Below are 25630 nucleotides of genomic sequence, written 5' to 3' on the forward strand. Positions count from 1 at the left end.
ATACTGGTGGTATACTCACCGAGTTTTTAACCCATTCTGTGTACTGTTTGAAGTATCCCACCAAGCTCTCTGTGTAGCCTCTTGTTTCCTAGATGGCAGCAGAGAAGAAAACATGTCAACAGTTTTGTCCTAGTTGTATAAACCTTTTTATTTTTGAGAAAATGTGTTGATGTATCTTTGTGCACAGTTACATATGATTCATATAATAGTAATGTTTGCTAGTTATCTTTTTATACCTGTTTAACCACATGGGAGGCGTTATGAGTGATGAGGTATTCTGCTGCATCGATGGCACTCAGGATATTCGTGACCTTGACCTAAAAGAGAGACAGAGAGCAAAATTATTTTGATCTTCTTTTGTATTAGATAATTGCATTTAGTAAGTTACAGGTGCATCTCAATAAATTAGAATATCGTTTAATTAAAAGTTTATTTATGTCAGTAATTCAATTCAAAAAGTGGAAATAACACATTATATAGATCCATTACACATAGAATGAAACATTTCATGTCTTAATTTATTCAATTTCTTCTAATTGTAATGATTATGGCTTACATTCAATGAAGACCTCAAATTTGAATATTACAAAAGACCAATTTTAAAATATGCACTCAATACTTGGTTGGGGCTATTTGATTTGAATTACTGGAAATTGAGTTTTCCATGATATTCCAATGTATTGAGATACACCTGTATTTGTTAATAAGAAGTTTTGGTAACGCTTTATATTAAGGACCTTGTAATAACCATTAATTAACAAGTAATAAGGCCCTTGTAAGTCCTTACAAGATGCTTATTAACATTACTGTGTGTTTATAAGCTTATATAAGTGTTAATAATGGCATTACAAACACCCATGACCCACCCATTATGTCTTTGCCATGCCTTTATTAATCTTATTTTGTTTGCTTATTGATATTAAAATATACTTTATTGCTCATCTATTATAAGTTAACTATAAGTTAACTATGCTTTTTGCAACTACCGGATCTAAAGCGAGAACAATGCCTTATTACTTGTTAATTAATGGTTATTAAGGACCTTATTATAAAGCGTTACCGAAGTTTTCTGCATAGTTTGACTAGTAAGTAGACTTCTGTCTCTGTGAGCTAATACACAACAATAATACAGTATATTATTATTTTTTCCTCACCGGCAGGTCGGTGGACATCCTCTGCAGTTGCCTGATACTCTGACTCAGTGTACTCTGTGTGAGAAGAGACAAACTGTGACCAAACAATCCATAACTGCATGTCTAAATCACATGTCATTAATAACATAATAAAACGTCACGTCACCGATGTAACAACATCAACAACATTTACAACACGGCTACGACAGATACGCACAAAGAACACTGTCACATTGTGATGTATGAACAGTGGCTTACCCGCGCTTTGACATATTTCTGTTACCATTTAAAGGACGAGAAGGAAGAAGAGGAAACAAGTTGAGGAGAGCAGCTAATAGAGACACATGTTTACTTATCCCATAAGAACCCAGACCCAGTAATCCTTAAAGGAAAATTATGGGGGATATACCACAGACCAAGTACCCCTAAATGTCAAAGATCTGTGATGTGACATTGGGCGTTTATGGCATTTATGTTTATGATATTTCTTATTTTAAAATAAAAAAACTAGACACATTTTCTACTTACAGAGACACAAATTCGCCTTTTTGTTTGCATCACTACAACATATATCAAAATTGCGACTTTAATTTGTTCAGGAAATATGGTCAGAAGAAGTTAAATGCAATAAAGAACACCCTATTAACAGATTAGAATTGTTAAATGGGTTTAAACTTAGCCTCGTAACAAAAAATACTCTTTTTGAAATGAGCTACTTTTTCACATTTCTGTTTCCAGTCACAGCCACATTTTGGCCACAAGTCACTTCTTGTCACATGACCACCATACCAGGGTGTTGAGTATACGTCACTGAGGGATTTAATGAGTTAATGTGAAGGATAAAGCTGAATATGGGAGATTCTAGAAGATTTTAAGTGTTTGTTACACCCGTGTCACCATGGGTTCTTATGGGTTATACTGGCGGAAAATGTTTACTCCCTTTTTATTTGTGCACATGTTAAACCATTCTGACCAGCTGGTGGGTCATTATAAATGTATGGTGTGCAAACTTTATTTCTAATTCTGGAGATTACAGTTAATTAAATGGAGAAGCCGAAGAAAATACAAGGTCTTTGGTTCGTAGTATTTCAATAACATCCAATAAAGAATATGAAGTTTGTGTAGATGAAGGTGATTTTTCTAATAGTAAAGTTTCCTAAAGGGGAAAAAAGGCCAAACCTGCATGTTGGCTGGTTAAATAATATCTTTAAATGAGATATTAATCATTTATATTGTGATATATTTAGTGCAGTTTGCCAGAGAAATAATATAATAATAATAATAATAATAATAATAATAATAATGCATTCGAATTATAAAGCGCTTTTCTAGACACTCAAAGATGCTTAAAAATGAAACAATGTCCATTGTAGGTTTCATGTTTCAATTGTAAGAACATGTTTTTACCAAAAAAACAACAACCTTGATCCCGTATTCCTGCATAATATCAGCAACTTTGTATGTCAGCTGTTATAAAAAGCCTTAAAATGAACCCCGGAAAATCACAAAATGCTGTACAAGAGAAGACTGCTCCTGTTTTTAGAAAGTTGAGGCTCTTAAAGTAAAATACTATGTGTTAATTTACTTTTTCAGGGGAAGAAAGGTGTTTTGGTTGGACAGAGGAGAGGATCTGAGTGTATTTGTATGTCCATATGAATGAAGTGTCAGTGTTTAATGTGTTGGGAGAGGTGATTACCATTGCTTGCTCCATTGGAACCACATGTTCTCTGTGAATCTGTCTGATACTGCTGGCGTGTCCTTTAAGTGCGTTCTCCAAAGCACCACGTGGCTGTAAACAAAAAAAACACACACACACACACACACACACACACACACACACACGCACACACACATGCACTATAAATACAGCTGTTTGTTGCAGTTAAATCTGTAGCATGATCAGATAACGCGTATTAACTAAATTATTTATTATTCCTTTCCTTCCTTCCTTCTTTAGAAATACATGCACACACTAATCCTTCTGTAATACAGTCCCATGTGGCTTTAAATGGCACAGTTCCTGTACATGCACCATGCATGTGCCATAAATGTGTGTGTGTGTGTGTGTGTGTGTTCAACGTGAATGGGCAGCTTGTTCACACCAACCGAGCATGAAACGAAATAATTTTCCAGAGAGGCTGTCCAACTATATTTGAGCTTGTTGGTTTAAGAATATTTCAATCTCATTCCTACATGTCTGCAACATGTCAATATGAATTAAAATTAAAACAATTAAAAATACAAATAACTAGCGGTGGAGCCGGGTTCGAATCCGGCCTGAGCTCCCTTTGCCGTATGTCTTCCCCTCTATCACCCCCTTTCAATCTCTCACTATCAATAAAGCAACAAAATGCCAAAAAAATAATCTTTAAAAAAAAAAAAAAAAAATACAAATAACTAAACACAAAAATCTCTTAAGTCCACTGCCCTGGTCAAAAGATTCAAGATAAACTTCAATGGAAACTAAAGGTGAGAGATCTGTGCAACTGACAAATTATAATTAAATATAAAAGGTCATAATACCTTATTGTAATCAGGTTACTCTATGGTGTTTTAACAGCAGTACTGTAACTTGCATAATAATCCAAAGCAATGTGTATTGCATACATGTGTAAGACATCACTGTTACCACATCTAGGATTTTTGGATTTGAATGATAAAAGCCGAAGCATGCCGTTGCTGTGATTTGTTTGCACAACCCCGATTCCGAAAAAAACTTGTTGACATAATGAAAAATTAAACTAAAACATAAAAACAGGATTCAAACATTTTGGACCTACAATAAATTAAATTCAGTACAAAGACAAAATATCTAATGCTCAAAGTCGGACATTTTTTAGTAAATATATACACTCATTCTGAATTTGATCCATTCTGTTTTCATTTATTTTTGGGGGAAATAATTGGAATCAGGGTTGTACGCTAATGATGAGACTCACCAGCTGGTCGGCCGAAGCCTCCAGGTCAGTAGAGAAGGAGAGGAGATCCACGAGAGTGACTCCCTTATGTACCTGAAACAACAAAACAACAGTCACTCATGAAGCAGTGATCATATACTTTTAGATTCTCTCAATTTGCACACATTTTGGTTTTAAATTTAGTTTCTGCAAAGTTTTAATTATGTTTCAATCTGGATTTGGGCTTGTTAAAGTTTTTGATGCAATTCTGGGGCCTGGATCTGGGGGCCCTGGGGTTGGGCTTGAAGGGGTGGTCTAGTCACTGCCTCTTTCAATTTGGTTCTGGGTGTTCGCTGGCTGTGGACTTCTATATGGTCCTATAAACCTCTCAAAGTCTGGGTAAACCACAAAAGAAGGCTCAATGCACTGCAACATTGTGTTAGAAAATATCATAATGCATGAATTATTCTATTACTTCTCTTGTACTTATTTTCTTGTCCAGTATGGACATTTTAAGAGAGAAGGAATAAATTGGTGTCTGATGCTGTTTGTATTGATTGTGCTGTCAATTTTGTTGTGGGAGATGAAGGAAAATCTCAAACAGAACAAAAAAAATTCTGATTTTGTCAGTGGAGTCTCGTGCCCTTGAAGAGAACATAGAGGCTTCAGTTCCCCACAGGAAAGGGCTGTCTGATGGTAGGTGAAGCATTAAAAATCTTTTTAATGTAGTGTACATAGAAACTAATATTGATTATGTTTAGGTGGCTAAAAACATCTTCATGCTGCCCCTATCCACAGCAGTACATTGTTTAGCTCATGTGCCAGTACTCCTGCCCGCTTCTCCAAACTGTGGGCGTACCACCTCCCATCTACTGTAGTAATACACTGACTATAAGTACCTCATACAACCCCACTTCAATCCAAATTAATTAATTAATTTACCTTAGATTAATCCCAGGAGGTTTAGGGTAACCTTAACTTAAAACCAGGTCTTTTTAATACAGTCTATGGTCTCAACCCTTAAATATTTGATTTACCTCGGGAAGATCTCTTCTTTTCTGCACATTGGAGAAAATGTACTGTACATACACACACACACACACACACACACACACACACACACACACACACACACACACACACATTCTTGTACTTGTATCTTTGTGAGGACCCTCATTGGAATAGTGGATTCCCTTGCAAGGTTATGATAGTTTTGGATTTTTCATTAGTTTTACTTCAGTTAGTTTTAATTAGTTTTTAGAGTGAGTTTGCTAGTTTTAGTTTAGTATTTATTTTTTTAAATGCTTTAGTTTTAGTTTAGTTTTAGTTTAGTTTTTATTAGTGTGTTAGTTTTAGTTTTTTGTAATGGGGTATTTGTTGGGTGGGAGATTAAAAGAGGTCACAGTAAATTTTGCCTTTATTTCCTTTGTCTGATCCATCTTCATTATGTATGAAAAAAGTTGACAAAGACAAAAACGAAGGATATTTTCACTATAATTTTAGTTAGTTTTGTAACCACACAATACAGTTTCAGTTAATTATCATTATCATGTAACCTTTAACCCTTAAAACAAAGTCTGAAATCTAAAAAAAAAACTTTAAAGGAGTGAAGATCGGCCAAAATGTCCTCACTTTGCAAAAATGTCTTCACTCTGTTGGTTAAAAACATGTTCTGGTCCTCACTATTTAGGAAGTACAAGAACACACACACACACACACACACACACACACACACAGACAGATTACCTCAGTCAGGTAGGCTTCATAGTCGACCTGTCCGACTCCAGAATTGGCAAAGTTGATGAGGTTGTCTCTGCCGGCCTGCTCCAGCAGGGTGATGTCCTGCAGGTCCACCTGCACACTCTCAAACACTTTGGCCAGATCCTTGTTGTACTGATTTGAAACACACATATAAACAGATTATCGCTGATCTCGTTCCACCAATGCATCAGTAACACAGCTATAAATCAGCACATCATAAGCCTACACTTACTACAGTTCTGTTGAGGAAGGAGTTGATGTTGAACATTGTCTCCAGCTGCAGAGAATGGTACAGGCCGTTGTTCTCATAGCAGTCCCTACGAGACAAATACAGCATGGTCACACACTGGAACTCATCCACTATTAATGTGCATTTGTGCTTGTTTGGGGGGAAATGTATTGGTTTTTAATTTTGGACATTAAAAATTGAACAAAAATCTGTGTCAAAATAAGATTTTAAAAAAGTCTTTGCAGCAGAATTATGCATTTTTCTCTTCACTTTCTGTTACATGACAGACAGAAAACAGTAGTAAACAATGATCTTTATGAACAGTAAGTGCAGTGTTAGCAGTTGGCATGTTACCTGTACATGCTTCCCAAAGTCAAGTCAATGTCTGGGTTCATAAACAGCATCCCAGGAAGGAAGTTCTTCTTGGCGGGATGAACCAGGTACGGTGTGTCTATGATCTAAACAAACAGACACACAAGTATTAATCAGCACAGAGCCACAGTTGGTTGTGTAACACAATCCCACTTTGATAAAACTCTGTGGAAGATAAACGCACAGAGAGGCAGAGAGGAGAGTGTAAATAAGGCAGTTTTGGAAGGAGGAGAGTTTGTTTTCAGCACCTTGAATATCTGTCGGTTAGCGAGCGGTTCACACAGCATCTTCTCCACGTTGCCTCCAACAACAAACAAGGTGGACACGATGGCCATCAGCACCCAGGCGAAGATAAAAGAAAAGCCCACGCCGCTGAAAGAGCCAGAGACAAAGTATGTGAAACTTATAGAAGTCCTTCCTATTGAATTAAGAGAGAACACTAATTACCTTACTCTTTAAACATAACTAGAGATGGCTTAAAGCAAACCAAACTTGTTCCTGTGACTGCCTTTACATATTTCCACAGTTTTACACATATGTGTTACTTTTGTAATGTATTTATATATTTTTATTGCATTGTATCTTAATGCTGTAGTGCTTGCCGAAGCATTGTATTGGGCTAATCATTCACAATAACTTGTCCAGGGACTACAGATGAAAATTTCTCATCAACTTTTGCACAAATACATTGAGGTTGAAACTGAAATGTTTCCATGGTAATTTAATAAATAAATACATTTTGCCAGTAAAAAAGCTGCAAAAACCTGTGGGACCTGAATGGACCAGTGATCCATTCAGACCCAATGTGCAGTGAAACTGAAATTTGATCTTGTGTTTCTTTCGTGATTTGACAAACTTCTATTTAATCCTTGTCTAATTGTTTTTTATTTCTCTCGTTATTTGTCTTTATGTATGTTTTGATTTTTTTTACAGTAAATTTGAGTTGTCAGTTTAAGAATAACATCTAACAGCACTGATTATGGCTCTATTCCATTCAGGTGTAACAGAAATATGTTGAAGTGAGACTGTATTGCACATTAGCTGTGCCCTAGAACTGGTCCACTTAAATGGATGCAGCTGATATTGTTATTGTTAGTTACACCTGTAGAACAGTCTTAACTGTATCCAAAATCACTTCCTTTAGTTTGAGTGTTGGACTGTTGGCTTGGTAACATACGCTACGAGCAGGTTGCCGCCGGTGTTTGACAGACAGCCTCGGGTTGTTGGTGTAGCTTGTTTGTCGTAGCCGCAGGTGCCACACAGCAGTCCGAGGATGTTGAATGCGAGGACCAGGACGACCATGCAGAGAACTGCCACACAGCCAATCCACCTGAGGCACACAAACACACACACACACACACACACTGTTGTTGCTCGTTGGGACACTGCATTGATTTGCATGCATTTCCTGGGGGTTTATCCTCACCATTACTTTGTCGTAATTCTACCTAAAACCTGCAAAACAGATTTTTTTACCGCTTGGGGACAGCGGAAACAAATTATGGACACAATACTGACATATCATTACTTCTCGAGCTTATGTAATGTTCTTATTAGCAAACAGTTGCTTATTTACACATCTACATGTTTCTGACCACCCGGCAAATACGTCCAATGTCTACTCTCACTTAGCTCTGTTTTTGGCCTTAAATTCCTGAAGGAAAAACCTGACCTGGCTCTAAATGATACAATATGTTCACTAGCTAGTCATTAACTGAATCTCTCCACTGTTTGGTTCTGAGCAGGTAGCGTACAGTGAGTTTTAGAGTTTTTTTCACCGAAAATAGCCATCTTCTACAGCCAAACACAACAGGTGACTAAAACTAACCATCTGACCTGAAACTCTTTTTAATGCTCAGAAACCAAGCCTTAAACCTAAAATAATCAATAAACTGTGTGGGGTCAGGTTCTTGCATCCTAGATTTTTGTTGCCACAACCTGACTAAAACATGCACACAGACAAACACATACACACAAACCTGTAGAAGTCCATTTGGTCAACTTGTGGGTAATAGGACTCAATGTTTTTCTGTCCCTGGTTGAGGAAAATGGTGAAATTGCTCAGAGAAGCTTCCACTGGGAACATCTTGGAGAAGCTGTTGATCTCTATGCCAATCTTATCAAGCATGCCTTTTACTCCTATATACACAGAAACAAAAAAAATCAGAAAATCAGAAAGCAATGGGGATTTGGGCTGATTTTTCTACATCAATACTGAGATTTGACAACAGTGAGAAAGGGAGGGTCTAACAGAAAGCGTAAAGGGACAAAGAAGGACTTACGAGGAAGAGCTGTGGTTTCATCATTCACAAGAACCCAGGGAAAAGTGAGAGAAGAAGAAATATGAAAGTGAAAGACTACAGTCAGACATAAGCTCATATTATGTATAAAGAAGAAATTAAAACAGCTATATTTGTTTGACAAACTAAATACACATGCATACAGTATGCACACACACACTTGTGTACCTGAGACAATGTTTTTAGTTTGTTCTTTCACCAGTTTTGGTGTATCATTAAAGGAGGAGTAACCCTGGAGGTGGAAAGTAAGAGAGAAAAGACCATTAAAAAGATGTTTCCATTCTTTTGAACCAGGGTGTGTTTCATTAGAATATGATGGGTGAAAATGAAAGTGACAACATGAACAGGATGATGATGAGAGGAAGACAGAGACTGACCTTTTGTACAATATTACTGAGATCTGTTTTCAGGACGGTATTGACATTGGCCAAGGCATGACTGACATCTGGCAGCTGACAGACAGAAAGAGAAAAGAGTAAAGTGAGTAAAGTATGTCACTTAAAATGAATGGAAACAATACATGTCAGACAATCTTAAGATCCTCAGTACCCTGGAGAAGTCTGCACTGATTCCCAGCTTGGTAAGTGTGGAGCGGATGGTGTTACAGGTGGGAGACACAGCTCCATTAGTGCAGGCGGGGTCTGATAAAGTGTTGGACAGAGAGGCACGCTCCCCCGATAGACTGGCCTGAAGTTTCCCTGTTCCTTCCTGGAGAACCTCTAAGGAGGAGCTGACGTTCTCTAGGGCCTCTTTGGTCTCCCGCATGGCTACAGGACAGACAGGAAGGATTACATTGAATAAAATCCTGAGCATCTTTGGCGAAATATACACTTTGTGTCCTCCCACACTGGTGAGCTGCATAGGATTTATATAAATATACATTCACAATTCACAGAACAACCACAGAACTACCCAACATAACACTGACCACAGATCAACAAATGAATACCACAATAAGAGACGTTTTACAGGGTACACCAGTGGTTCACATCAGCAGATTGGCTCTAATTACCTTTGATGGCATTCTCAACTTTTGCTTTAGATCAAATGAAATGAGGAAATCAAAAAGGAAGAAAGAAAGTTTAAAAAATGCTTTAAAAAAGATATACCCGTAAAAGACAAACAAAAACAGCAAATCATGTAGCACCACATGCTGTAGTAACAATTCAAAAGGATAGTCTACCCAATCATAAATATATGTATGGTGTGAGAAAAGAGATAAACCACAAGAGGCTGTAGTTTACAGTGATTTTGGAACAGCGAAGGTGCATTGTTAGGCATTATAGTTTTTATTTTCTCTATCCTGTCCATCTCTTTCCCACACTATAGTAATACTGAAGTAATGCAGTAATGTGTGTGTTTATAGAGTATTTTACTGCTGTCTTGAATGAAGCTCAGTCAATCATAATCAATGACTGGATCTGTTTTATGATTTGATTTTCAGTTCAGCAAAATATCAATTGCTTTCAAAATGTAGTTTATAGCAACGTCAAACATGATAACATTTTATTTGAATCAATCAATACAGTTTTGATTGACTGTTTTAAGGTTTATGAGCATCTTATGTAACAAAACAGCATTTTATATGTAACAAAAATAGTTTATGACTGAGGAGGTTTATCCTTGAATTTTAATAACATTTTACTAATCAGATTTGGTAAAAAGAGGAGATATTGTTTGAGCTCAGCAGCATCAACAATGCTTAAAAGCTAATACAGTGTGTGTGTGTGTGTGTGTGTTACCTCCTGCCATTCGCAGCGCAGTGTCCAGTGAGGGAACCACTTCTTTCTCCAGCTGACTGTGGATCCTCCCACCCAGCAAAGGTCCAATATCTGTCAGGAAACACAGACAAATCAGATGACAACACTACAGTTACACACCACAGCGAGCCACAGGTAAATAATGTGAGAGACACGAGACATACTGTATGTAAACAGTCTGAGTTCAACTTACTGTCAAGGTCTGACAGGACTTTGTTCTTTGCTGTGGTGTACTGGGCTGTCAGGTATTCAATTTGCTGCAACAAAGAACACACATTTAAACATTATTTTTCGTTGGGTTTTACATGGGAACAGGCATATGTGTGCATGTGTTAGCATACCGCTGGTGTGTTGTTAGCGAACGTCCTCAGGTCCCTCATGTTGGTGTTGATGAATCGTCGAGTGTTCTTAATCTGGGCGGTGACATTATGGTTTGCAGCGTAGGCGATGAGTACTCCAAGACTGAAACACATACAGGATCAGTACAGAATGGTCAATGATCAGTATTCACCAGCAGAGGGCAGCACAGCTACATTGACATGTCTTTGTGCTGAGAGCTTCAAAAGTCACTCACTGATCATTCAGCGACACGTGACCGACCTGCAAAGTCACATCCCTCAGCTATATATCTCTGTTTATATAGTTCTCTAATTTCTTCACAGTCAATCATTTTTGATTCCATATATGTGTAAATAAGACATTTTGATGTGCAAGCACTTGGTCAGATTGTTGCCAGTTGAGAAAAGATATTGGAAATATAAACATGATGTAAAGTCAATTAATGTTCACAATATTTGCGCCTCTTTTGGAAAATCAAAAGTGTGCTAAACTGATGACATAGAAACTTACAGCTGAGATTTAGTTATTAAATTAGTTATTATAGTTATTGCATTTTTGGTGAGTGTTTCAGTGTGTATAATTTAGTGGATTCTAGCCGTTTGGTAGCAGATTACAACCAGCTGAACACCTGTTATTTCACACCTTTCTTTCCAAGGGTGTAGCAGAACCTATGCTGGCCTTCACTTCAACATAAAAACACAAAAGTCCCTCCACTACTGGGCTACTGTGGAAACATTGCGGTGCAACATGGTGGACTCCATGGAAGAGGACTAGCTCCATATGAAGGGCTTAATTATGAATAAATGTATTCCATTTCTGCCAATAGATCCCTCTAGTCGTACACACTGGACCTTTAATTATGAGGTCTTTCCCTGCCCCAACACAGTTTTTATTCCGCGTTTAGACGAGCGTTTTCAGGAGGAAATCTGCGTGCATACGGTGACGCAAAAGTGTGTGGAATTCAATTGGGTATGCATGCCAGGCCTCTAGGTAGCGCTGTGATAAACTATCACACAACGCCGCCATGTCCGCGCGCATGCGTAGAATCTTCCTTCTTCTGTTATCATCTTTGTTTATTTCCCTGTACTGGCACATGTATGTGACGTAAACGCATACACGACATGAGCAGATCTGAGCAGAGTTTTGCGTCTTGTCAGTGTAGACGGACACGCTACGGCGGAGCGTATTTAACTTTTCCACTTTGGAGGGTAGTTTCAGATTTTTGCGTTTTTAAGCCCCAAAAACGCCGTCACCGTCTAAACGAAAGGCACTTCCGATAAAATATTTTGTCATTTTTACCCGCAAGCGTCCTCGTGTAAACAGGGCCTGAATGTAGATAGTAGGAGAGAATAAAGGAATCTTCTATGTAGAGATTATAAAAGAATCATAAGAACATGAATGCCTATGTGTGTGTGTGTGTGAGCCTGCATGTTTGTGATGTGAAAGCACTCATTCAGATAGAGAGGCCTCTCACAGTCAGCCAAGTGATATCAGTAACATCTAACTGTCCTGCACAGTCTGGATCAAATTTCTCTGACTGTGCACCTGTCTCCTCCACAGCAGGTAAACTGTCCCAGTCTGTGTGTGAGCAGATGCTGAGACAGATTATACACATTAAATTCTGTGTACAGATTTTGTGGAGTAAGACGGCATATGTGAAAAAAGTAAATAAAGCTTTTTGAGGCTCCAAAGGGAACTGTGTGAAGTCTGATAAACTGCCTGAAGTGATCTCACTTGACCTCTGTAGACTGACCCTCATCTCTTGCTCGACAACATTATCTATCTACTAAACAATCAGCGGTCAAGTTGCATTGCGAATAATGTAGGCAATGTAGACTTTGACAAGGAAGACATTGGGGAATAAAAAGGACAACAACCATGTTGAAAAGTTGCTTCTCTTCATTTTCAAAAAGGTCAATGTAGTGAGTTTTCAGTCAGTTTTATTTGCCTTTAATTTGTCTGTCCAGCTATGGCAGGTAATGGGAGACACAGAGATGCAACACAGGTGTCTTGTGAGACTTGAACCAGGGATGTTGCAGCTCATAGTTGTCACATTAACCTCTCAGCCTCCAGGGTTCCCGCTAATAATCAGTTTTAGCATGGTGGATGGGTGGATTCAAATTCAGACAACATACTGGTTGCTTTGGGATCTACCAAGTTTAACAAGAAATACTTTCCTTTCTGTTGTATATCTAACAATATGTCAAGGTATATATATTTATAACCTTTGGGTTGTCCAGTATTCAGCATAGTATATCTAAAATCCCATTTACAAAAACTCAAAATGCAATAAAGAAAATGTACATACACTAACAACAGAATCACACTATTAAAACCTTTAAAATAATCCTTATAGTGATGATAAACAAGATGATAGTGATGATAAAGTTTTGAGTTAAGTTTTTTTTAGTTTTTAGTATTTATGCTCCGCGAAAGTGGAACACCCTGCCTGACACAGTTAAACTTGCCACATCAGTAGCCATTTTTAAAAACAGATTAAAAACCTTAAATCTTTTCTCTACAGCATTTGGTTGAATTGTGTGCATGTGTGGTTGTGGGAGTGGGTGCACATGTGTGAGTAAGTAAGTGTATATGTGGGGAATATGGAATAGCTTGTCTACCTGCACTCTTCAATTAATTTGTAATTGATTTTTGTTTGTTTTTCTGTGTTTTTTGTTGTTGTTTTTTTTTTTTTTTTAACTGTAATTATGTGTATACATTGTGAAGCACATTGAGTCTGCCTTGTGCATGAAATGCGCTCTATAAATAAAGTTGAATTGAATTGAATTGAATTGAATTAAAGACTTAAAAGAAGATGACGACGACTCACATGATGAAGATGGAGGTGGCAACGAGCGAAGCCGTGTAGAAACCTCTCTGACAGTCAGCGTTCTTTCTTTGTCTCTGGTGCATCTCTCCTCCACAGTTCTCACAGCAGCGACACACACAGAAACACATGCCTATGATGGGGGTCAGGACCACGAACACGATACCGATGGTCCCACATATGAGGAATCCAGCCTCATAGTAGATCCCCTGCAGGAGGACAGAGTTCAGACAATCATCATTCCCACTCACAAAGCCATTTTGTTACAATGAAATTTGATTGAATTTGATTTTTCAGTTTAAGTTATCATGTGTTTTGTAACAATGTGAATTACTCAGTTAATGTAATGTATATAATGTAATGTATATGCATGTAGATGGTACGGGAGAGGCAAAAATAAGCCTTGGGGCTTCAGCCTATTCCTTTTTCGGTTGCTGTCTGATGGATTCTTTTGTAAAAAAACATGATTTTATTTTGTCTTTGTTTTGTTTTGTTTTTTGTTGTTTTTTTGTTGTTGTTTTTTGTTGTTTTTTTGTAACCGAAATAAACAAATCATTCATTTTTGAGACATTGTAGAGTGTATTATGTAAATACAATGTTATGAGTTTACCTGTAGTAACAGCACCACATTTTCTGGCTGTGACCCCACAGCACGTGCACACCAACGCATGCAGAAAAACAAGCGCACAAGCACACACAAACACACACACACACACACACAAAGCCGTAGCAAGAAGGAAAGAAAGACAAACAAATCAAGGTCAGTGTGACAGCCAAGAGATTAGGAGACAGCAGAATTCATATTTCTTAAGTGGGATGTGAAAGCAAAATCAAGAGTAAAGAAAAAAAAATTGGTAACATTTTTGTAAACAAGCTCAAACCTGGGAAATCCCAAAAGGTTTGCTAACATCACACTAACTAGGCCATCCTAGGCTCATCCTTTCTGTTATGTTTTCAAAGTATTTAAGAGACTTAATATATTATTTCATTTTCTTTTAAATGACACACATTCTAAGGCAATACAATTGAATTACATGTCTACATTAATAACGTGTATTTTTATAGAATTTGCAAGAACATAATATTTCACAGGTTAAATATAATAAACAAATACATATCAGTATATCATAACAATGCAAAATCAAGATTAAGTTAATCTAGTTTTTTTTTTTTCAATTAAATCAAACGTACCTTTCTCCATTCTTCTATTTTGATCCCCCCCATGTTTTGCTGAATGACTTTAACAATCAGATCTGAAAAAATAGAACAGATAGGTAAGTACTTTGATACAGAAATGTAATTATAATCACTTATATGTCAGTGTTCACAGTCAGTTTACATCTTGAAAGTGACACATCTGCCAATTTCACACACAATCAAATCCTATAACATTTGAGAAGCTGCACTAGAGTGAAAAATCTATTTATCTGTTCATGAGCAAACACAGATTACAAGAATTCATATTTTAATATCCGAGGACAGTATTGCGGATGTATTTCCTCATTAATCTAACAGATAATATCTGTTAGATTTTGGTGGAAGCTTTTCAAACTGTGTATTTTTGCCAAAGAGGAGTGCATTTTGGTCCAGCTGTCTGTGTGTTTATATAGGTCAGCCAACACTAAGCCTACCTGGATGGTGACTCACTCTGATTATTACTCAGCAGGTAAACACTGATTTCTCACACACATTTTAAACAAATAAAACCTGTATGCATTTACACAAACTCATACAGCACTTGCTACATATATTTGACAACAACTGTATTCGGTTAAAAAAAAAATTGGCAGGTTCACCAAAAGCACAAGTACATTCAAATAAAATCAGATCTGGTTGGTTTTACATACTCAGTCCATTTGGTTCAGATCTTATAAAAAAAAATCTTTTTCAACATTGAGGGAAAAAGATATCTTCTCCATAACAAAAATCTCATAGACAACTTCAATCCACTCATCAATGGTGGGAGGTTCTACTATTAACCATTTCCTCGCGACAGCTTTTTTACTGGCTGCCAATACTATAGCCAGCAGTTTTTCGTCTTTGATGTTGGATGTTACACACAATATATTGCCAAAATACATAGTTTAACATTTAAATGGAATGTTTACATTAAATACATTTTTAATATGTTTGTGGATAATAAATTACATTGTAGATACATTTTTTTTTAAATCTATTCAATCAACAAACAATAAACTAAGAAATTATAATGTATTATTATAGGTTAAGCTACCCAACAGTATATAAAACACTTAAAAATAGCTCCACCCTTATCAGCTACAACATATTAATGTGTCAACCCTTCTCCCTCTGTTTAAGTAACATTTGTTGAGCCTTAGCTCTGTGTGACATCGTTTTGTTATCATGGAATGCTCTGTTTGTGCTCTATATATGTGATCATTGTTCTGAGTAACAAAATATATGAAATGAATAATCAAAATAAATAATAAATAAATAAAACATATTTATTATTCTCAAATTAGTCATTCTTTCACTTTCACTTAATACTTTAAAAGTTTTTTTGCTTTTGTAACATTTCATTCAGGACTTTTACTCAAAGTAAAAAATCTGAATATGTCTATTTTTGCACACACATACTGTTCATATACAGTATACTGTATGATTTGCATGGATAAGGGCATTTTTTTCCAGTGTTCACAATCAGTTTGTCGGATTTCTCACATCAAACAAAAAGACACTTAGCTGCGGATACATGAAAACATATCAATGATGGAATATAGTCTCTGTTTAGTAATAAAAATATTTCAGGTTGGTCCAGAAGGTGCTACTGCAAACAGCAAGCAGATGGAGGCAAATTTAGCATGTAAATGCCCACACAGCTGTTACACACACAAACACACACACACACACACACACACACACACACACACACACTCACACACACACACACACACACACACACACACACACACACACACACACACACACACACACACACACACACAGTACAGTGTATGTTCAGCCTAATGCTTAGACACCTGCTGGCCCTCATGTGAGGTGAGAACGCACATGTAACTGAAATAGACTGACACTTATGATAATTTTCATAACCGCTCAATAAGCCAATTGATTTAAATCTTTTTGTCAATAAAATGTTAATGAAAAAGTAATTTGTCCATGATGATCGTGATTTCTGATTGATTTCTATTGATTAACTTTGCTTTCGGCTCTTCCTCTCATATTGACTATCAAAATAAACATACGTAAAAAGACTTTAACATTTTGTTTTGTGTTTGATTACATTTTTATATGTTTTCTTTTTCTTTGAATGACTGTCTGCAAAGCAACTGCCTCTAAATCATGTGAGGTTTTAAGTCTGTGCTTTAAAAGTAAAATGTCTCTGAATAAGCCTTTCTAGTGAGTAAAAGGAGCTGAGATTTTGGATCTTTTGTGACCATATGGGTAATCCTCTCAACACCATCCTCTCCTGCTGGGAGATGGCCGTCTTACGCCTGGATTCCACTGGATGCGTAACGACTCCGACAGGGGTCTGTCCGCAACGGCTGCGTATCTACGCAGTCCGTCAACACCCACCGGATCCGTCTGTGTCGGAGCTGTTGCGGACAGCAGAGTCCCGAGGACGCACGAGATCTCGCGAATTCACGCCTAATCAATTGATATAACTGGAAGATAATCAACATCTGCTCGTTAATGACTGGAGACAAATCCAGCGACTCCGTCTTAACGAGCGCTAACGAGGTCGGCCGGCTTGTTAATGAGCCGGCCTACCTCCTTAGCGAACCCGAGGTATTTTATTTTGAAAATATACCGGTGTTTTATTTTGTGTCTGTGCAAGACTTCCTGTCCCGAACGATCTGCTCTGTGCTGAATTTATGCGTAGTGCTCCGTCGTCCGACAAAAATAGAAGCTCTGCGCAAGTGTTGCGAGGGCTGTCGGATGGCCCTGCGTTGTCGGACTCATTACGCAGCGGATCTGCAGTCGGTGGAATCTCACACATTGATTATAATGGGTGCGTAACGGCTCCGACGACGGATCTGCAGCCGTTACGCATCCAGTGGAATCCAGGCGTAACTTTTCTCTGAACTGACTATAAAGCTGGTTCCCCCACGGGAGACCTCAGACTGTCATGTAGGGTGAAGACATCTACCTCATTTAACTCTGCAGATGCAGCATATGAGCACATCTGAGTCATGTCGATGCCACCTGTTGTTGCTCAGGTACTTAGTTAGCATTAGCCACCGAGGGCAGTTAAGCTTAGACAGCTTAGTTCAGTGACCCAGTATGACAGCTTCTCCAAACGAAAGGAAGAGGGGGCAGAGGGGGATAAACAACCATCCGAGTTAGTCCTGAAAGAATGAATCGACCACTGACCAACTTCAACTAACTAGTCTGCTGCAATAATCAGGATGAGGAATTTTTTGTATCAACACATGTATAGGTTTTGTGACATTTAATGTTTTCCGCATCTGTTTTTTTTTTTATGTATCATTGTCATCACTGAACATTTCATGCATGCGTCTTCAAGTTTCTATAATAAGATTACTTGAGTGTTGTACTTCAGTTTAACGGGATAAAGTAAACATTGGCTCCATAACAGAACAAACGCCCACAGATTCACCTGGCCACTGTAAGGCTAAAAATGTCAACAGCAAAACATCAAACACTGCTGCTAGTTAGTAGGTACGATAGATATATATATATATATATCAAAACCTACAACCCTCTTACTGGAATGTGTAAATATAGACAGGCACAATCCTCTACGCTGACCTGCTCTGAGAGATTACTGGAAGGTGTGCCCAAGGCCTTATGCAACTCAAACAATCATGTCCACTTTTTGTATTATTAAAGGCCTTATTTAAAGTAAAGTCAAAATACCAACCTGGTCTCACTGAAATCCGTGAAATAGCCACAGATTTTGCTTAACTCAAAATCCGTGGAATAGGCACGGAATCGCTCAAATTTCCGTGAAACTGACACGGATTTCGCTACAATGCAAGTTAATGACAGTCATATCCCGTGGCTATTGGTTTGTTCCAAGTCACGTGACTTTCAAGGTTCCGGCGGTCAGAACAAAAAACATGGCAGACAGTTATCTCATTTTTAGTGAAAAAATTAATATTTTGACTTTGTTTCTGCATAAAAATGGATTTTGATCACATTTCTAGCGAGAAATATATGTTTTATTTTATAAATATTCACTCAGTGAATGTACATAATCACTTTGTGGTGAAGATCTCGCCAGAAAAATATGACTGTCATTAACTTGCATTGTAGCGAAATCCGTGTCAGTTTCATGGAAATTTGAGCGATTCCGTGGCTATTCCACGGATTTTGAGTTAAGCGAAATCCGTGGCTATTTCACGGATTTCTGTGAGACCATGTTGCAAAATACCCTATTTTTTTATGTGTATTAGCCAACTTTTCTGTTGCAAGTACAGAAAAGGCTTTAACTTGAATGGACTGTCAAAATGCTTGCTTTTAAAAAAATCTATACAGCTTCAGCTTTTCTTTCCTTAAGAGAAAGCAAGCATCCAGTGGGAGTGATGATGAGTGTTCACAAAACATGTTGCTCAGTCTCTGCTCCCTGGACAGTGCAGCTGACCATAACAATTTGAACTCCCTTTTGAAGGAATTAAGTCAAATCCCAGTTATCCTAATGAAGAAGTAGATCTGGATCTAAGTATCAGATTCCATTCAATGGTTCTAGAGGGGATAAAGGTGACCATGGTGGGTCACTGGTAGAGAAAAGTTCTGGAAAAAGATATTTGATACATAGACTGCATTTGGATAGCCCTTTCCTAGTCATTGTGCCCAATCAAAGCAGTTTAACACTACAGAGCATCATTCATGCATTCATACACTGGTGGCTGAGGCTAACTACAAGCTGCAACCTGCTCATTCAATCAATCAACCAACCAACCAACCAACCAACCAATCAATCGATCAATCAATCAATCAGACTTTATTTGTATAGCACTTTTCATACAATAGAAATGTAACACAAAGTGCTACATTTAAGTAGCAAGTAATAATAATAATAATAATAAATAATAATAATAAAACATAGAAAAAAGCAAACACCCTCCGCCCATCCCCAACCCTCCACCCCAACACCTACAGCCCAACTCCAATTCTCCACCCCTGACCCTTCATCCCAGCATCCCATTAAAAACAAAGCACAAACTGACTAAGTGTCATCTCAACGTGGAGCAGTGAGGAAACACTGGAGGCAAGTTAGAAATTAATTAGATAAAATAAAATTAAAATAAAGTAAGGTAAGATAAAATAAAATAAAAAACAAAAGTAAATTCTAATAACAATAAAAAGTAAAAAAAGACATATAAAAAAGATGAAAACAATAAATAAATAATTAAAAAGTAGAGCATTATATATATATATATATATATATATATATATATATTTGCTACTATTTATTGGTCCATTATATATATGTGTATATATATATATATATATAATAGACCAATAAATAGTAGCAAATAAATAAATACAAGAGAACATGTAACACTAAGATGCATGAGCATAAAAATCTTTAAAATTGGTTCAAGTAAAAGCCAAATTAAAAAAGATACGTCTTGAGTTTGCTCTTAAAATTATGAACAGTCTCTGATGCCCTCAGGTCTTCAGGAGGCTGTTCCACAAACATGGACCACAGTGACAAAACCACGCCTCACCATGGGTTTTTGTTTTAACTTTTGGTATTATTAAAAGGCTCCTCCAGGGTTCATAGGATAAATAGGCTGGACTAAGACCATTAAGAAATTTATAAACCAGTAAAAGAATCTTTAAATCGATTCTGAAGCCAATGCAGAAACTTTAAAATAGGTGCAATATGAGCTCACTTTCTGGTCTTTGTCAACAGACGAACAGCTGAATTTTGTAATAACTGTAATCAATCAATTTTTTTGTTAGGCAGACCAGAAAGTAGAACATTACAATAGTCAATTCTACAGGTGGCATCAATGTCTCTGTATTGGCTTAAGCGAGAAATGGTCGTACTTTGGCAATGTTCTTATGATGATGAAAGGCAGTTTTGGTAATATTTTTAATATGGGGCTCAAAGCTAATATAACAATCAATGATAACTCCCAGGTTTTTCACCTGTTGACAAGGGTTAAAATTCAGTGCTTGGAGTTTCACAGTTAGTTTCTCTCTCAGTGCTTCAGTCGGTTTTGTCCATAAAGAATTAGTATAAATGCATTCACACACTGATGGTGCATCATCGGGGGCTATTTTTATCTTGCCCAAGGATACTTCAACATGTAGACTGCAGTGGCCAGGTATGAAAAACTTACCTGCTCAACCTGCTTGTCCAGTTGCCTATACACATTCAGCACTGATATGCAGCTTCTATTATAAAGATTATGTATCTGCTAATTATGTTTCCATTAGACCTCAGCCAAGCATATACCTTTTTTGCAAAATTTCAAGATTTTTTTCATATATTTGGTGTTTTCCCTTTTTATGCACAAATTAAAAATGCAAATAAAAACAGGTCAAGTGCAAAGCCTAAAAAAACAAAAAATGTTGTCCCAGAAATGTGATCATTTTTGTGACCTGTCAGGTTTATTTTGCTACCCCTTCTGATGGGTCTTGATCCCCCAGGTTGGGAACCATCTCTCTATAGTAAACCTGAGACAAGATGGACAGACATTGTCTTGACTGAAATGGTTTTGAAACATTTGGGTGACAAAGTGAAATTGTAGCTCTAAAATGTAACCCTCTTGAGCCGCCGAATATGCTGGCATGATCAAATCACAGGACATTAAATTATAGCCATTTAATCCAAATGGCTATAATTTAATGGTTTGATTCTGCAAACTGTCTTTTTAATTTAGAATTTAACGTGACGTCACAACGTAAAAACAAAGCAACGTTGAGTCCTTTAAATGGTATATACAGGAAGAATGAAAAGTATATAAAAAAACGGCCATAGCTAATCTGTTTCTACAAGTTGTTGTACAAGCCACAGAGATAATAAGAAGTGATGTTGTGGGCTACTGTAGTTCAAAAGGAGTTATGACATAAGTCAAGTCAGGTTTGCCAAAGCACAGTTATGTAGCATTTACTGTTTGTTACTTTAAATACTTCTAACTATATTTTACCCAGTCTTACACAATGCTATAAGTACAGTATGTATTTTCATGGCAGCTAAAGAAAGTTCCACAGCCCCCTGTGAGCTGGAGCCAGCTAACTAAGAGGATTATTGGCTCTTTTTCACCTTTTGTACTGGACTTTTCACTAGGAGCTTCTGACATGAAATTATATGTTAAATTAAAAAAAAAGAGAGATAAGACACTCCAACACATTATTTTCATTATCAGTTAAAGAGCCCATCATTTATCTAATTTATTAAATGATTGTTTGGCCTATAAAATATAATAAAATATATTTAGTTTACTATATGTCTAGGAATATCACAAACACAGTAGCATTATTTTTTGTCATTTTAGCTAAAATAAATGACTTATACATAAATTGATCTGTACACAAAGTACATTCTGATTATTGAAAATAAATAAAATAAATAAAATAAATAAAATAAATAAAATAAATAAAATAAATAAAATAAATAAAATAAATAAAATAAATAAAATATTGATGATAAATAAAAAGGGGCTGCAATGTAAGATGTAGATTTGTAAAGTGTTACAAAAGCGCAGTGTTCTTCCTCTGGACTCTGGGCAGATCTAGGAATCACCTAGATTCTCAAAAACATTATAAACTCGACCTTCTGGAAAGAGCATATCCTCCCTTGACTTGCGTGTATCATTATCGGGCAACTAATTCAGGCTCCTCTTGAGTGTGATCTGATCTAAGACATTTGCTTCCTGATAAACAACCTGTATTCAAAATAATCACAGTAATTAAGGGAAAGGGACAAATACCAGGACTATGACCCACTTTTGGTACGTGTGTGTTATGTATGTGTGTGCTTGCACATTTGTGTGTGTGTGTGTGTGTGTGTGTGGCAATGCCATCTGTAGCAGTCAGTGGTAGCTGAGCAGAGTTAGCATTAGCCCTGTGGATGCTAATCCTCTAATCTACCCTGTGTGTATCAGAGGGATAAGACAAGGACTCCTCACATAGTGAAAAGAGTCCAAAATGTTTCTTCATTGTACAAACAATCATCACACAGATCTGTAAAGGGGGAAGAGAAAGTCAGGAGAAGGTAAAGCCAGGACTAATAATGCAGTTTTGGCAGTAATTCACACTCAGATACAAGCAGCTCTACTGGGAATCTGAAACATATAATTACATAAATAATATGATGGGGAGTTGTGGAGATTTTGTCACAGATTTGTTGTTAAATCTTAGACAATCCAAGTCATCTGACAGCACAAATCAATCAACCTCATTTCCTCCTTCCTTGAGTTGTGTTTCTCCATCTTAACCTCAAATCAACCTCAGCCATCACCCTAGCCTGTCCCCTCTGCCCCAGCTAATTAAAAACCTAACCCAAGCCCTTGGACCTCAACCATGGACTACAGCACTACAGTAAACACTATTTAAAGGGAAGATGACATTTGATGCAAGACTAGCATCAACATAAGACAAAAATTAAGTAAATGTATGCATTTTCTTAAAGTATAGGAAATACTTGGTCATTTCATGGTCAGTAAAACCATATTAAAGGCACTATTTCTTTGATAACTAAAGCATATTTGTGCTGCAATGCTCCAACTTCATGCAATGTTGCCCTTCTGTGGCTAATGAGGATAATTTAGCAAAAAATTTGCCAGAGGGAGAGAAAACAATGTAGTTTGTGTGTAGTTATGGTCATAGTTATGGTCATATAAATTGTGTTTATGTGAGTAAAGACTTCTCTATATTGTACGTGATCAGTGTTAAATTAAGAGGTAAAACTCAACCAACTATTTATTCAGGGTTATTTAATCTGTCTGTGTGTGATGAGTGACTGTACATATAAGACTTTGTTTAAATCTGTCTTAGCAAACATTTTCAGGCTGTTTGAGTAACAAGCACAAATCAAAACAATCCCTTAATTCTGTCTCTTAATTTGTGCCAAAGGCTGTAAGTACTGTGTGACAAGTGACTGTACTTAAAATACTGTAAGATCTGTCTTAGCAATGCTGTTTGAGTAACAAGCATACACCAAAACAATCGCTTCAAATTTTTAGATTTGCAGACCAATCGCTTTCCAAGGAAAGTGTTCAGTTTTCAATCTGTTACTGCGGAGTAAATGTAGTTAATTAAGTTAGTTTATGGTCACCTGAACCTGCTAAACATCACGTTTTGAGTAATGCAGTTGTAAACAGTGCATTACACTGGAACCTCCAGGTACAGTATGTATGTGTGTTTGATGTGCGTGAGCAGCATGCATGATCCTGCATGTATGATATGGGATTTGAAAGTGTGTGACATGACATCCAGGTGGGCTCCACCTGTGCGTGTGTATGACAGTAATTCATACCGGGAAGTCCCTGGCAGTAGCAGCATATGGTCGAGTGGATTAAGGTATTATGCAGTGATGCAGGTGACTGAGAAAGCCTCCTCTAATCGCTGATCTGCTAATTGATTACCCAGCCAGCTACACTAACCCTGGGCACTAAAATGGCAGCAACTTAAAACCTTCAATCCTATTGCACTATGTCATCCTCCAACGTGACCACTCATAGTTGTACATAAGACAAACAAACAAACCGATTTAAGTTGGTTGTAGCTTAATATGTCCTTCAGTGAACTGTACTACGCCAAGCGGCCAAGAGAGCAACATACACTATATTATGTATCTTTTAATCACCTCAGTGATGTTAAAGCACCAGGCCCCGAGAGGATCACGAGATATGACAGCTATTCATCCCAATAATCTTCTCATATCATTGGTTTATGAGCTCAAGAAGTACACATCATCAATGGAAGCAGGCCCTCGATGCACGCACTCTATTGACGCGGTAGTATTTCATTTAGGAGTGTTTTTTGATTGCACAGACTTACACTGGGACAGAGTAATCAGGTACAGCAACACTGTGCAAATAATTACTGCAGCAGCGGCCTCTTTGAGGTATCCCATGTTTTTCGGACTTTGTTGTTTAGTTTATGATGAAAAGCAGCTCAGTCAGAGTCTTTGATGCTAGAGAGACAGCTAGGCCAGTGATTTCCAAGTCACACAACACAGGTTATGGCCTCAGTGTGGACATGAGCTGTGAGCAGTATGTCCAAAGAGTTAGTTTCCCTTTTTATACTGTTAAATTTGCAGACGTTTTGAGATTTACAGATGTGTTCATATCCAGCATTTTACAAAAAAAGCAAAACAATACAGAAAAATAAGTATTTTGTGTGACAATACTATACTTTTTGTCTTTCTTGTCACTTTTTAATAATCATGTTACGGCATCAGTTTCATCTTGGTACTCTCCAATCTTAGGTTGGGAACCATTTAGGTAAAAGACATGTGGTGTAACATGTGTATTAACTTGTAAAGTGCTTTACTGGCAGGCTTTCACACTACTGGTCAAAGTTTCTTCAGCAACTATCCATAATTCATGGCATTGACAATGGAAACTAAGGGATTATTATTATGCACTATTATAATGTACTTTAAATGAATCTACTGCTACCCACACCCAAATGTTTTACTGCATTTCTACATGAGCTACATGAACCCTGTAATGCAGATCAGTTTTTTTTGCCCATTCACTCTTAATTTGCAATATCTGTGACCACTGCACATGTGCAGTTTTTACAGTAGCATGGTCATATTATGAGATAGGTGCACCTGTCAGCATGTGTTGAACCATCATTTGTAGTTCTTGTTCCTCTACTTTGTTTCATTAATGTTGCATGTATCTTTTATTGTACAATGTATTTATGGGATGTATGTCTTTATATTTATTTTTCCAGGCATCTTTAGCACAAAAAGTCTTATTTTTATCTTACAACTATCCTATCATCAGGTCACTAAATCTTAGCGGTCACATCATTTATTGTAACATCTGTTAGCGGCCACACGCACTCACACAATTTAGCCTAAATTTAGCTATAGCC

General features: G+C 37.2%; 1 protein-coding gene across 6 annotated transcripts in view; it reads right to left on the minus strand.

Annotated features, from left to right (window-relative positions):
• prom1b (prominin 1 b) overlaps window positions 1-25630 on the minus strand; it is a 34552-nt gene that overhangs the window by 7310 nt on the left and 1612 nt on the right. For 5 of the 6 annotated variants that reach the window (XM_059342729.1, XM_059342773.1, XM_059342755.1 and 2 more), the window contains exons 2-22: window positions 14810-14871; window positions 14229-14255; window positions 13622-13827; window positions 10794-10914; window positions 10646-10709; window positions 10435-10524; window positions 9242-9459; window positions 9070-9144; window positions 8861-8924; window positions 8675-8683; window positions 8372-8531; window positions 7570-7722; window positions 6641-6764; window positions 6375-6478; window positions 6024-6108; window positions 5777-5923; window positions 4073-4144; window positions 2830-2922; window positions 1155-1208; window positions 237-317; window positions 20-88 (exon numbers count right to left, since the gene is read on the minus strand). In XM_059342729.1, the coding sequence (XP_059198712.1) occupies window positions 20-88; window positions 237-317; window positions 1155-1208; window positions 2830-2922; window positions 4073-4144; window positions 5777-5923; window positions 6024-6108; window positions 6375-6478; window positions 6641-6764; window positions 7570-7722; window positions 8372-8531; window positions 8675-8683; window positions 8861-8924; window positions 9070-9144; window positions 9242-9459; window positions 10435-10524; window positions 10646-10709; window positions 10794-10914; window positions 13622-13827; window positions 14229-14255; window positions 14810-14871 (2078 nt within the window). The remainder of the gene's footprint in view (window positions 1-19; window positions 89-236; window positions 318-1154; window positions 1209-2829; window positions 2923-4072; window positions 4145-5776; window positions 5924-6023; window positions 6109-6374; window positions 6479-6640; window positions 6765-7569; window positions 7723-8371; window positions 8532-8674; window positions 8684-8860; window positions 8925-9069; window positions 9145-9241; window positions 9460-10434; window positions 10525-10645; window positions 10710-10793; window positions 10915-13621; window positions 13828-14228; window positions 14256-14809; window positions 14872-25630) is intronic. The other variant, XM_059342738.1, reaches the window with a different exon arrangement.

Source organism: Centropristis striata, chromosome 1 (assembly GCF_030273125.1).
Source record: "Centropristis striata isolate RG_2023a ecotype Rhode Island chromosome 1, C.striata_1.0, whole genome shotgun sequence".
Lineage (NCBI taxonomy): Eukaryota > Metazoa > Chordata > Actinopteri > Perciformes > Serranidae > Centropristis > Centropristis striata.